Source organism: Podarcis gaigeae (assembly GCF_964106915.1).
Source record: "Podarcis gaigeae genome assembly, chromosome: 9".
In the NCBI taxonomy this organism is placed as follows: domain Eukaryota; kingdom Metazoa; phylum Chordata; class Lepidosauria; order Squamata; family Lacertidae; genus Podarcis; species Podarcis gaigeae.
Genome location: NC_139685.1, coordinates 41,753,896 through 41,768,266, shown reverse-complemented (window position 1 = coordinate 41,768,266; position 14,371 = coordinate 41,753,896). Strand labels below are relative to the sequence as shown.

Here is a 14,371-nt window from a genome sequence, read left to right as displayed (position 1 = left end):
GCAATTCAGTCAGTCCTTATGGCCCTGCACACATTTTAATGTAAATGTATTAAGTACTTATTTATGTATTTATTGGAAATTCTCAGGAGGCTATTTTGAGTTCACCCTTAAATATTTTTCATAGTTCCTTTCCCCTGTCAAAAAAAAAAACCAAAACAAAACACCAGCATTCCAAGCTAATATAATCAAATCCCTTATGACTTCTTCACTTACAAAAATATTAAGCAACTTTTTCTCAAAATCCTTCACTCAATACAGTGTGCTTATGTAAACCTCGCTATGTTTCCCAAGCCAAGCTTTAAAAAGCAAATGCCCCTGGAGCTTTTACAATATTTCTCTTGCTTTCTGCAGATCCAAAAACCCTTCAGGCAGGACGATAAATCTAAGCAGTATACAGCTTGAAAAACTTACATACTAATGGAAACGGAAACTTTCCCTGCCAGAAATCAGGAAAGTAATTGGGTGATAATTACAAACAGTGAAAAGACAGAATACTAAGTTTTTATCAGGTCTAGACCCCATCAAGGCAGAAGGCTTGGACATGGAACCTAGAGACTTCCAAGGAGGAGGGTTTCTATTTTGGTTGGGTACCATATAATGCACAGGCAATGCACCTGAAATGGCACAATTTGTATTGTTGCCTCTTTGAGGAGAGCCCCTGTATAAAAAAGAGGTGCTCACACCAAATGGAAAAGTATTCATGAATGATAGTAATATATATAATCAAGTTACTATTCATGCATCCAGTGTTAGGAGTTGCCATGAACTCTGTATAAAAAAGAGGTGCTCACACCAAATGGAAAAGTATTCATGAATGATAGTAATATATATAATCAAGTTACTATTCATGCATCCAGTGTTAGGAGTTGCCATGAACTCTGTCCAGTTACTCTACAAGTACGGGAGACTCCCCACTTCAGACAGTTACCCCCAAGTCATAGAAGGCAACCGTGGCTAGTGTACTGTTCTTCAGTCGTGTGAATGGGCCCTACTTTTCAATGGAATATTGTTTTTATAGGCTACTACAATTCAAATTGTCATTCGACTAACTTCTGCATAATTGTCCAAGTATTCAATAATAACTGGCTCTGTTACTGAAAAATCTTCCAGTTTAAAAGTAAAGGGCAGCTTTAAAAGTATAGGGTTATTCTGGAAGTGGCTTTCATGAGTGGGAGTGTTGCAAGAGCTTCTCATGTGAAAAGAGAACTTTAGCACAAAGCTTCCACGAGCACAAAGTGTTGCACAATCTCTTCAGCAAGGCCTTGTACAACGTCTCATACCTGTGCTAATACTATCTTACACAAAGTCTTCCTCTAGTTCAGCAGTTCACAGAACACTGCCACTACCATAATTTACCTCGTGGGATGCTGGAGCCAATGAGCTATGTCGTATCCCATTGACTCCAACATCCCTATGCCCAAACCTACACTTCAGGTAAGACTAATCATTCTATTTATTCTGTTTGCACACTTCTGGATACAGCCCACTGTGCTCCCTTCTCCAAATACTGCTCAGTCAGATACTGCAACCTCCCTTTTGTCCTCATCTGTATCCAGTTGTAACTATGACAACTTAGCAGACGCAGCTATGCTTTCACACCAGGGATGCTTTGCTGCACTGTATTATTCCATAACAACCATCCTTACTAAATGCAATTCCAGTGCTATATGCTTGTACAGCATGAAACTGGTTATACCTGAAGCAAAATATCTTCACCATTATTACTGCTTTAGCTGCTCATACTAACTGGACAATATTGACAGTATTTATTCATTTTTTAAATCCTGCTGCTGTCAAGAAGTCTTATACAGTAGGAAGGAATGGGGTGTGTGCTACAGCTGTACTGTATGAGCCATTTCACACATTATGTGGGTGCAGACCAGTGTAATCTTCTGTATTCCTGGCAAAGAGATTCCGTAAAACCTTGCTTTTCAATGGATGTGCAGTTTCTCTCATGTGCTAATTACTTTATTAAGTGTGCCCCTTAAAACAAACAAAAAAACATCCTCAACGCAAACCTTTAATAATGCAGTGTGTGGTGAATTGGATTCTCAGTGAGTTTGTAGTAAAAGTAATTACCAACCATTGAGTCATTTTCATTTGAGCATGCCTGCAAATGGGGTTTCATGTTGATGAGATAATACTACATATACTGAGAACCATAATGTCCATGTCTTTCATTCTGTCTGATCTTTTTAACGGTCACTTTTGCAACCATTTTGAAAGCCATATACCATAAAATATTTTTAATATTATTCTTTTGCTAAAGTCCTATAATACTAGATTTAAAATGCTTTCACCTCTTAAGCCTGTAGCACTTAAACATAAGTGGAAATAACTATCCATTGTAGTTTTCAGGACATGATATTTAGAACGGAGGCAGCAGACTTCTTAAAACAAAATTTCACAGAAATCGGTAGGATGGCCACAGAATATTTCTCCTATAGGTTGTCTTCAAATGATTTTTGTGGTCTAATAAATTTTATACTACAGAATAGCTGACCAAATTTTGCTCAATAAAAAAAAAGTTAAAATGAACCTTTCTAACCCTGAGACTTTGAAATACCAATCCTGTAAAAATTGCCACATGACTGCCAGTTAAAAAGAGCTGAATGAAAGGTACAGAACATCTAACATTAAATCAGGGACAAAATGCGACACATTAGGTCACACTTGAGAAAATCATAGTAGAAAGCCTGCGTTTGGTAGTCAAGGCAACAGCAGACATGACTTGCTGAGAAGCAAAATAAAAGCAGATATACCTTCTTTCTGTCATCTGTTCACATTGATGAAAGCAATTTTATCATCACTGTACATTCAGACAAAAAACCCACATGTTGAATAAATCCTTGCCTGATATTTCTGCCTGATATTCCTCTTTTGTTTCGCTCTTTGTAGGTCTACTGGGAAGGAGTATGCACTGAAGATTATAGACAAAGGAAAATGTTGTGGAAAGGTATGAGAGAATATAGAGCTATAGCATTATAAGGTGGGGAGATGCTTCCATAGTAATCTTACCTGATTTCAAGTAAAGGCAGAATTATAAAGTTTTAAGCTCACAGATAGTTAATTTGTCAAATTTGGCTTCGCTTACAAAAAGTATTTAAATTTACAATTCATCTGGGCAAATCTCGCCAACCATGTATGTATGTTAATTTTGTAGAGCTGCATCGATATTCACAAAAATTATGCTTAGTCGGATGTAACAAAACATTCATCAAGATAGCATTTACATTGCTCGTGAATTTATTATTTGTAAGTCAGCAGAAAATGTGTTTCATCTGCATCATTAATTTAACAAAGACAAAATAATGGATGCGTGTTTGGGTCCAAACCAGCATCACTAGGACAACAGTGGGAAATTCTAAAGTGCTGCTTCAAAGGAATTGAAGTTTATGTTCTGTATAAAGAAAATGCATTAAATATATGGATATATTTTGCTTCAGAGTCTTGAGAATGAAGGTAAGTATTTTGGAGTAAAGGTGTTTCCAGAATTTGCCTTTAAAGAGTTGCACTGTAATGCACCTTACAGACCACAATAAGAGATTTTTACATACCAGTCCAGCTTTTTAAATCAGTCCTATTTTAAGAAAACAGATGTCTTATCAGTGTTCTTGGTTTTATGTATTTAAAAATAATGTATACCAAGCTGCAGTGTAAATCTCCAGATGGTAGCCACAGTATATTAAAAACCATAAACAATGTAAAACAACAAATTTCAGAATAAAACACACACAGTTGAGAATGCTTAAACAGTCCAAACTTTGAAGTCATAACGAAAGCATAACAGGAAGGATGTCATGCTGCCTTTCATGAGAGGACATTCCAAAGTTATGGGGCTACGACAGAAAAGACCCTGAACTTAATGTAAGATGATAATTCTAAGCACAGCCTCAGTGATGCATGGGGAAGAAATGTTCATATGTGAAGAGACCTTACTGAGGTGATGCATGGGGAAGAAATGTTCATATGTGAAGAGACTTTACTGAGGTAGTTAGAACCAAGAGCCTTTGATATTTTCATGGAGGTGAAAATATTTGCTGAAAGGCGCATCTCTTCTTCAGCATAGTTAAGACTAACAACCGTTTGTTTGGTTCCAGAAGCTTCCAAACTTCTTGAAGCTTTGCCAGAGGGGAGGAAGAACAATAAATCCCAACCATCCCAATAATCACAGACAAAAATACTGATGAAGCTATCTTCAAAAGCTTCCTACTAATTGTCAGTAACTACTTAAACAATAGTTCACTAAATCAGCGGCACCATGCACAGTAAATTTAATTAATAGGTAACACTTTAAATATCACTAGTCTCTAAATTTCACAAATTATTTGATATTTCTTATATTCCTCCTGATACACAGTTAATTTAACTAATTATAATAAATCCCCTCATTTTCTCAGTTGATCTGATTTGTTTTTTTAAGGTTTATAACTATAAACCATGTTTTAAAAACCCATTCATATTTTGTTTTTCTTTTCTCCAGCACACGGTTGTTTGGAGCAGACATATATGTTTGTTCCAGAAAGACTTTTGATGCTCTCACATATTGGGTTTTAAAGGTGCGATCTGTTTAAGCCACGTCTAATGTGCCACATCTTCACAGGAGGAAATGCACGCTCAGCATGTGGGTTTTTAGTAACTAAATAGTTAGGGTAAAATTATCGAAACTTCACAGATTTGATGCAAATTGACTTCCCAAAGCCATTTGTTCCATGGTATTTTATGGTGTAGGACAAATCGCATCTAATTTTTCAGGCACTGCTCATGTTCATCAGTCGTAGAATGCTCACATGTACTTCCCGCAGGGTTTTCCACAAATGCATGAAGTGCATGTTGTTAGAATGTTTGTACTGTGATAAAGGTGAGGTTTCAGGAATGGTTGTTTTGGTGTCTTCCAGAGTGTTACAGCAACCATGGTTAACTGTAAAATAAAGTGGCTGACCTTCCTGGAGCATACCCAGTTGGTTTCTTGTAACTGAAAACGTCTAAAGATTTACCTGATTTAATAAAATGGCATGCCTTGTTTTTCATTTTTAAATCAATTTAATGAGGAACATTTTGGAAGCCCTTGGTAACAAAGGATTTATTAAATTGTTGAGCCTATACCTATGTTGCTTCACTAGAGATATCTCGATAACTACACTGTAAATGTTGCAGAGAAGAATAGTGGTTGAAAGCTGCACTGTAGGAAGCTGCTTTCTCATGTGAAAAATATATCTTAAAGCCACATTGTTACAAGGAAGATTTGTCTTGGTTTGTTTTTTCCCTTCCTCTCCTCTTCCCAATAATAAATAGGAACACTTGATTGAAAATGAAGTCTCCATACTGCGCCAAGTGAAACATCCCAATATTATCATGCTAATAGAGGAGATGGATACTGCAACCGAGCTCTACCTGGTGATGGAGTTGGTCAAGGTGAGAGGCTTTCCATCACTGAATATGAAGATACTGAAAGTTCCAGGGTCCAGTACCTATGCATAATAGTCATGGTACAGAAAACAATGTTGTGACACCATGAGACTTTCCTCTCCCATCCTAAAGTAGTTCCCAGCCCACTTTTGAAATTCCTGTTCAGAGTGATAGCTGGTGTTCCTATGTGCCTTAACCTGCAAATTTTGTAACATGTGAAAATGATAATTATTTCTGAAGTCTGATTCTGGCACATATGATTGTTATATACATTGCATTTACATACTAAGTTATCATGGATATCCAGATGTAGAAATTTGCTGTGCAATCGTGTTATGTTTCTGCACTGTTTTAAAATTGCAATTTAAAATTAATATTAGATTGGCATGTAACCACCTATGTATATCATAAGCAGCCACCACATCATAAATTTGCAGGTTTCCTTTCTCCCTCAATTTTTTTAAATGTAGGAATTCTTTATCCAGTTCTTACTTACTTTCAGATTTCACTTCACATTTGGCAGAAGTAGCCCTTTAAAGTTAAACAAGAGCATTTTTGTGTTCAATTTATTTTTCTTAATATTTTCCTCTGCTAGAAAGCACATTTAAAAAAACCAAACCTGTGTTGTTTGCAATTAATGGTTGAGAATTGTCAGACTTTAGAGACTTATGCCAATGAGGCAGGTCTGCAACACATGTAATGCCCATGAAAAATGTCTGCTAAGATTTCATTATTTTATATTTCAGTTGAGACTTTTGTAGATTTGATTCTTTTAAAGGCATTCTTATATCTCCCAGTGAACATGGCACAGGGATTTTTAACATTCATAATCAAGCATAAGGGATTTGCTGTCTAGTATAATGAAGTTAGGTGCTCCTAAACTCCATTAAAATCATGCATGTAGTTTAGCACTGTGGTGCTTTTCTAAGAAGTGAGCCCTACGTAGTTGAACAATATTTCATTTACCAGCAAAAGTGCATAGGAATGCAATTACAGATAGGTAGCCGTGTTGGTCTGCCATAGTCAAAACAAAACAAAATTCCTTCCAGTAGCACCTTAAAGACCAACTAAGTTAGTTCTTGGTATGAGCTTTTGTGTGCATGCACACTTCTTCAGATACACTGTGTATCTGAAGAAGTGTGCATGCACACGAAAGCTCATACCAAGAACTAACTTAGTTGGTCTTTAAGGTGCTGTGTATCTGAAGAAGTGTGCATGCACACGAAAGCTCATACCAAGAACTAACTTAGTTGGTCTTTAAGGTGCTACTGGAAGGAAATTTTTTTGTTTAGGAATGCAATGTTAAGCACACAGTGAGCATTCTAGTTCCACTCATTTTGGTGAGGTTTAGGTATGTGCAACTTTCACCCTATTGCTTCCATTGTGATTTCCCCAACATTGCATAATGGGGGGAAATCTGATTTTCCTTCAGCAGTTATAAAATATGATGGATTTTGTTTTGTTTTAATTATTTGATCCTCCTGACCATTACAGGGAGGAGATCTTTTTGATGCTATCACGTCTTCAACAAAATACACAGAGCGTGATGGAAGTGCAATGGTCTACAATCTAGCCAGTGCACTGAAATATCTCCATGGTCTCAGTATCGTTCACAGAGATATCAAGCCAGAAAATCTATTGGTATGTTATCTGTTTCATGTTATTCTCCCATCTGTTTGCCATGTTAATTCAAATTCATACCTATATGTTAAGTGCTGAGAAGCAAAGGGGTGTGTGTAAAGAAACACATATAACGGTGTGCCTAAATTCCATCTGCTTTCATAAAATATTGAAAACAATCTATAACAATACTTTTCAGTTTAAATATTACATTGTTAATATTACAGTGACAATTTGTTGTTGACAAAGGACAGCTGGACATATTAAGGGCCCCATTACCTTCAATAGCTTAGGGCCTCATCAAACCTAAATCCGGCCCTGGTTATATAACATCTAAACAGAACCCATCCAATAATCTGGCTGCTTAATTTTGAACCAATTGAAGTTTCCAAGTCATCTTCAAAGAAAGCCACACCTGCAGCATATTGCAACAACCTAATCCAAAACATGAGAAGATCTGTGTTAATGCTTCCACTTCCCACACATTAAGAACATTCGAAACCAGATCAGAAGGCACCATGTGAATCTCCCTACACAAAGATATACATTTGATTTGATAGCATTTCTAATAAATGCACTTCTAAAAAAAAGCTTAGTTCTTGCCTGACGGCTGAAGTAATAAAGCGAGACTCGAACACAAACAAACTTAAGTGCTATTTCTTGCACGTATTTACTTTAAATTCAATAAGGTGTGTGTGTTTTTAGCAAATAAGTAGCAAATTAGCTGACAGTGCAGTCCTAAGCACTGTTTGCTCAAAAGGAAGCTGGTTTTAATGGGACTTGTTCTCTAACAAATAAATCTGCCTTGGGAGGTTGGGGAATGCTGGATGCAGCACAGGGAAAGGGAAATCAGGGGACATGCCTCCCCTTCTCTTTTCACAGCTGGAACCATCCTAAGCAAAGCTATGTTTAGGGGATGGAATCACTGGCAGTGTTTCCAACAAACTCTGGAATGACTTGACATTAAATCCAGACATTAGACTATATCATATATGAGGGATTTCTATTTTGTTTTGCCAGGAGAGGGATATTAAGAGAGATATACAGGGAGAGAGAGAGAGATACAGACAGACAGACCTTTTTTGTAAGCAAGTTTTCATATATGAATAGTGAAAGTGGTAAAACCAGTATCTATTTTGTGAAATATTTTATCTCTTTAATAATGTTTCCAGTACAAAAATATCTTTAATAATAACTTAAAGCAAATTTAGTGTGACCGTTTTAATGCTTATGCTTGATTTGTTTCTCTGTGTGGAAACTGCAGCATGCAAGAACTGAGTGCTCACTTACTGGTACATGCTGTGATTCACGATTGTTGATCCTGTGTGCTTTACAATAATAACAATGACATCAGGCACTTAAGTGAGTTGAAGCTCTTGGGCTAATCTGACACTTTAAGCTCTCATTAGTAATCAAATCAGGTATAAATAGGCACAGATGCACTTTTCACTTAGAAAGCCTAAAGAGATTACTTGGCAGATGCCATGATTGGCATTGATTTGCAGGTTGGAATGACATAATACTTCTTAATGTAAATTATTTCTCATCATTGAAATACATTTAGTTGCTAGATATAATGTCAGCCACTTGTCTGATTTGCATTCAACTTTACCAGTTCTTCATTGCTATATGCATATAAAATAATGGATGTTATATGTGATGTTTTGTCGGGAATCATGAGACTTTCTTTTATGGCTGTGAGGTACTGCAGCGCATTACATTTTTGTTTATTTAATGAAAAAGGCTTTTTGCTAATAATTGTTCCCAAGAGTGATAAACAATCAGAAAAATCAACAATAAGAACTCACCCAATAAAACGATATGATATAATTCAGCTATACATACCGTATTTTTCGCCCTATAGGACGCACTTTTCCCCCTCCAAAAATGAAGGGGAAATGTGTGTGCGTCCTATGGGGCAAATGCAGGCTTTTGCTGAAGCCTGGAGAGCGAGAGGGGTCAGTGCGCACCGAGCCCTCTTGTTCTCCAGGCTTCAGGAAGCTATCCCCCCAGCCCGACAAGCTCCAGGAGTGATGGTGAGGTTGCGCATAACCTCGCCATCGCTCTCGGACCCGTTCTGGGGGCTGGGGTCAGGGGAAGCTCGGGCTTCCCCCGCCCCCAGCCCCACAAGCTCCGGGAGCAATGGCGAAGCTGCACGCAACTTCGCCATCACTCTCGGACTCCCCAGGCTTCGCACAGCTCCCGGCACTGGGCTCCCATGGCTTGCGGAGAGGTGCCTGTTCTGGGGGCTGGGGTCCGGGGAAGCTCGGGCTTCCCCCGCCCCAGGCCTACGCCTGGGAAAAAAATAATTCCCCCCCTTTATTTTCCCCCCAAAAAACTAGGTGCACCTTATAGGCTGGTGCGTCCTATGGGGCGAAAAATACGGTAAATCACAACATAAGAAATTATAAGAATTATTCTTATAAGAAATCATCTTAAAAATATGCAGTAAAAAGTTTAAACTAATCTTCTAAAGCTAAGTAAACATTGTTTAGTTCCTGCAGCTGTTTTAGCAGGGGTCTTTGGGTCTTGGGAGAATGTCCTTCTGTTATGTGGGAAAAGGGCATTGTCATGAGTTTGAGAGTGTCAGACTCCTCTAAATTTCTCGATCCATTAAGTGTTAGAATTTTATCAAGGTTCGGGGTGTTAAGATGGGTGCCAGACTTCTAATCCCTGGATCTAGCAAGTGTTAAAAGCTAACCAATCAAGGCTCACCTCCTGGGTGATGGGCCGTTACAAGAATCAAAGGGGCTCAGGCGGCTTGTGTGAGATGACAACAGGGTGGGGGGCCCCTCCCTCAACAGATAAAGCCAGAGTTTAGAAAGTCATGTGGACTAGAAGCTGGATTCAAAAAGCTGCAGGCTGGAAAGGCAGAGAGAGAGAGAGAGGCCATGACTATGGGAGAAACAAGGCCCTTTTGAGGTAGAAGCGTAGAGTTGGAAGGGACCCTAAGGATAATCTAATCCAAACTCCTGCAATGTAGGAATATGCAGTTGTCCCATATGGGGATCAAACCTGTGACCCTGACATTATCAGCACCATGTTCTAAGCAACTGAGCTATCCAGCTTTGAATTTGTCAGTTTTGTTGATGATGGAAACCCCTCCATCGCAGACTCAGGTTCTATATATGTGTAAATTAACCATATATCATAAAGACACCACAGTCTCCTCTGTGCCTCATTTCCAGAAGGAAACATGAACCCTGGGTAAACGCCAATCGTTTTTCATAAGGCCTGGTTTCCAGACCCTTGATCACCTTGGTTGCCCCCTTCTGCACATGTTGCAGCTTGTCAACATCCTTCTTAAATTGTGGCACCCAGAAGAGAACACAGTACTCTAGGTGTGGTCTGACCAAGACAGAATAGAGCAGGGCTATTACTTCCCTTGATTTGAGCACTATACTTCTGTTGATGCAGCCTAGAATAGCATTAGCTTTTTTTAGCAGCTACATCACACTGTTGTCTCTGTTGCACCTGCATGATTATCTCTTATCTATTTGCACTATCAGAATTTCTGAAGTTTTTCAACAAAGGAAAGTCATTCATATTTTGCCATGACTCAAAGGAATAGTTTTAGCAATCTTTCTATATAACACACAGAGCTAGGGAGATTTTTCAATACATAAGCTAGCTTTTCCCAACCTGGTGCCTTCCTGAAGTTTCCTGACTTCAACCCCAGCAATCACGGCGAATGGTCAGAGATGTAGACCAATACATTTGAATAGCACCGTCAGGAAAAGCATCTCTTGTAGAGAGCTGCTTAGAAGTATATGTTTATTATGTTGCTAACTAAGAAAAAAGGCACACTGGGCAATTAAACAGGCATATTTTAGAGATGTAGTTGATCTATGGTATGCCCATTGGAACTATACGCCAATCGTTTTATGTACTTTCTTTTACTTCTTCAAAGAGTTCCCTGACAGTATAGCTCAGAAGTAAGTAATATAAGAATATAAGAAGCTCTGTAAGGCCTTCTAACACTTTGCTCAGAATATCTTCCCCACCATTTGATTCTTAGTCATCGATTTTGTAACCAAATTTGACTGTTAGACTATTTACATGCTTAAGTAGGCAGCTGCTTTAATTAGACTTATCCACAGACTTTGCTAATTCCACCCACCCACCCATGGTTTCTAATTGAGACTCTCCACAAAAAAAAAAACAATTGATTTGCTTTTACAGTTACCTATTGAAATTCCTTGATAATGGTGTGTTGAAGATAAGAGCTGGTATGTCTGCAGTGTATTAAGGGCCAGTACACATCTCAGTCTCACTCAGACTGGGTGACCCATCTTCCCTCCCTTGGTTTTTGAGTTAGCCCACGTGATAACTGATTGCTCTGAGGGCCACGAAACATTTTTTCCCCCATGGCATCTAGATTGGCTGGGGAGAAGCATCTTTTTCACCTTCCTTGGAGTTTCAGCTTTAAAGGATAGTATATAGCAGCCCTTTGTTCTGGACAGAATATTTTTTTTGTCACAAGTTTGATGGTGGGTGGAATAGTGCATGTGTTCATGAGAGAGTATGTATGTGTTCATGGCATGTTTGGGGTGAAAGGACAAGTGTCCTAACAAACTAGCCATGGAACAGGGCACCAACATAGAGTTGCAATGGGAGGTGCTTGTAAACAGTCACATAGCCCTGGTTGTTACCTGCAATGTGGGGGCAACTGCAAGGTGGAAACCTGCTTTTACTGACTCATGACACCCAGCACAGGGTTTTCCCTCAGGAAGTGCACTCAGGTGAGAGCAGCGTGGAAAGCCAGGCCAATATATTGGTGGGATAACTGCTTAGGTTCCTGTGTTATTCTGTCTTACTGATTTTGGATTTGATTGACATGAATGCAGGTTTAAATAAAATGGTAGCCTTCATATGCCAAGACCAGTGTCTGTCTCATTCTTGTCTACTACAATATTACAGTGGTACCTTGGGTTACAGACATTTCAGGTTACAGACGCTTCAGGTTACAGACTCTACTAACCCAGAAATAGTACCTCGGGTTAAGAACTTTGCTTCAGGATGAGAACAGAAATCATGCAGCAGCAGTGCAACGGCAGCGGGAGGCCCCAATATTTAAAGTGGTGCTTCAGGTTAAGAACAGTTTCAGGTTAAGAACAGACCTCCAGAACGAATTAAGTTCTTAACCCGAGGTACCACTGTATTGCTATTAGGTCTTAAGTATTTATATCACTTGCTTTCTACAAACTTGTTGCCACCTATGATGAACATTAGAATGCATTTTCCACTTGGAATGACTGGAGTGTGTTTATCTACTTTTATAGGGCAGGGTAGCATTTATATTGCACTTTTCCCCTCAATACACTTTGCATGCAATAATTCTTAGCAGCAGTCCTGTAAGGTATTGTCCCTATGTTTCTCCACTAACAAGTTATTATTCCTTCTCTGTTTTCTCCTCCCTTCACCCCTCCACCCCAGGTTTGTGAGTATCCAGATGGGACAAAATCGCTGAAACTAGGAGATTTTGGACTAGCCACTGTGGTTGAAGGACCCCTCTATACAGTCTGTGGCACGCCAACATACGTAGCTCCTGAAATCATTGCAGAGACAGGGTGAACATGCATTATTAAAATGGGGTTTCTTATTATTGTGTTTGGTGTAAGAAAGTGTGTGCGCACCTTTTAATATGTTTTAGGAATAGTTATAGAGTGGTTGTGTATAGTTGTTTGAACAGGAAATATATTTGAAATCAGTGGGTTGTATCCAATTAAGCTTTACTTGGAGTAGATACATTGAAATTTATAGACCTAAGTTAGCAATGTCTGCTGATTTTGGTAGGTCTACTCTAAGTACAACTAATGTTTGATACGAACCCATTTATCCTAAGGCGCTGTATAAACAGGTATGTGCTTATGTAGGCTTGATTCAGGTATTGGGGTTTTTCCGAGGCTTGCAGAAGCCATAGTCTTCTGATTAAATGGAAGCCATAGGCTTCAGCTGAAATGGAAAACTTTGGTTTGGCAAAACCACACAAGTTACTAATCAAGCTGAAGATGTGAAAGGAGAGGGATAGGAAGAAAGGAGTTTGTGAACACCAAACCATCATTTGACATTACATCTGAACAAAGCCAAATATTATTTTCACATTGGATAATATATGGAATACCATGAGATACAGACAATAGACATTTTATTATATTCCATATAATAATATGTACATGTATTCTATATAATAATATCTGGTAGCAGAATATGAACAAATTAATTTCAGCCTGATCTTTACTTACTTCTAGGTCAATAGCAAGCTTTGTCAAGCTTTGCTTGGAAATTTGGTGTTAGTGTGCTGCTAAAATTAGAAATTAAAATGGCACGAACCAGTAAATTTGAATAAACCCGAGAACCTTCTGTGCAGAATCTTGTAGTGCATATAGAGGAAGTATCTTAAAGATGTCATTACCCGCCCCCCTCTTCTTTTACAGTTATGGCTTAAAGGTCGACATTTGGGCTGCAGGTGTCATCACATTCATACTGTTATGTGGATTTCCACCATTTCGTAGGTAAGTAGTATGAAGTGACATTTAAAATGGATGATCTGTTTCTCCCTACGCTACATCACTTTCAATCTTTAAATTGTAAATATTATAAATACTGTTTCTTCTCTCATATTTCACAGGCTATATATCGTCCTTCCTTCCTTCCTTCCTTCCTTCCTTCCTTCCTTCCTTCCTTCCTTATTCTGTTAAGTATAATGCATTCAGTTTATCTGCCATCAGAATATTCAGAAAGAAGAGCAATATTCGTTACAGGAAGAAATGAATAGGCTATATTGTTTGTCTAAGGTAGGCAGGCAAGGCTCCCAACATCTTTGTCACCTTGTCCTTGAGTCTCTTTCTTCAGAACCCCTCTGTTGTATTAAGCATGCAGAGCTTGCCCTCTAGTGTTAGAACTTGGACTTGGACACCTTATAACTATAATCAGCATATGGTGTTAGAACATTCACGTATCTGGTGTCTTTAGATTCCCAATTTTCATTTATTACAATTTATTAGCCTTTTGGTGGTCAAGGTAGCTGGTTCTTGAGCCACTTCATATATTCATCAAATATCGGGGCTTCCAGGAGTGCAAAAAATATTTATATTAGAATCATAGAATTGTGGAGTTGGAAAGGACTCTGAGGATCACCAGTACCTTTCCCTACAATGAAAGAACCTCAACTAAAGCATCCATGACAGATGGCCATCCAGCCTTTGCTGTAAAACCTCCAAGGAAGGAGATTCCACCACCTCCCATGGGAGTCTGTTCCAGTGTTCCACTGTCAAACAGCTCTTACCGTCAGAAAATTCTACTTGATGTTTAGTCGGAATCTTCTTTCTGGAATCTTTTG

General features: G+C 38.6%; 1 protein-coding gene across 5 annotated transcripts in view; it reads left to right on the top strand.

Moving 5' to 3' along the window:
* DCLK2 (doublecortin like kinase 2) overlaps nt 1-14,371 on the top strand; it is a 75,482-nt gene that overhangs the window by 50,977 nt on the left and 10,134 nt on the right. For all 5 annotated transcript variants that reach the window (XR_014568062.1, XR_014568063.1, XM_083755642.1 and 2 more), the window contains 5 exons: nt 2,899-2,956; nt 5,296-5,415; nt 6,904-7,050; nt 12,466-12,599; nt 13,467-13,544. Coding sequence is in view for 3 of the 5 variants with exons in the window: in XM_083755642.1 (XP_083611768.1) it covers nt 2,899-2,956; nt 5,296-5,415; nt 6,904-7,050; nt 12,466-12,599; nt 13,467-13,544 (537 nt within the window). In the remaining 2 variants the exon portion in view is untranslated. The remainder of the gene's footprint in view (nt 1-2,898; nt 2,957-5,295; nt 5,416-6,903; nt 7,051-12,465; nt 12,600-13,466; nt 13,545-14,371) is intronic.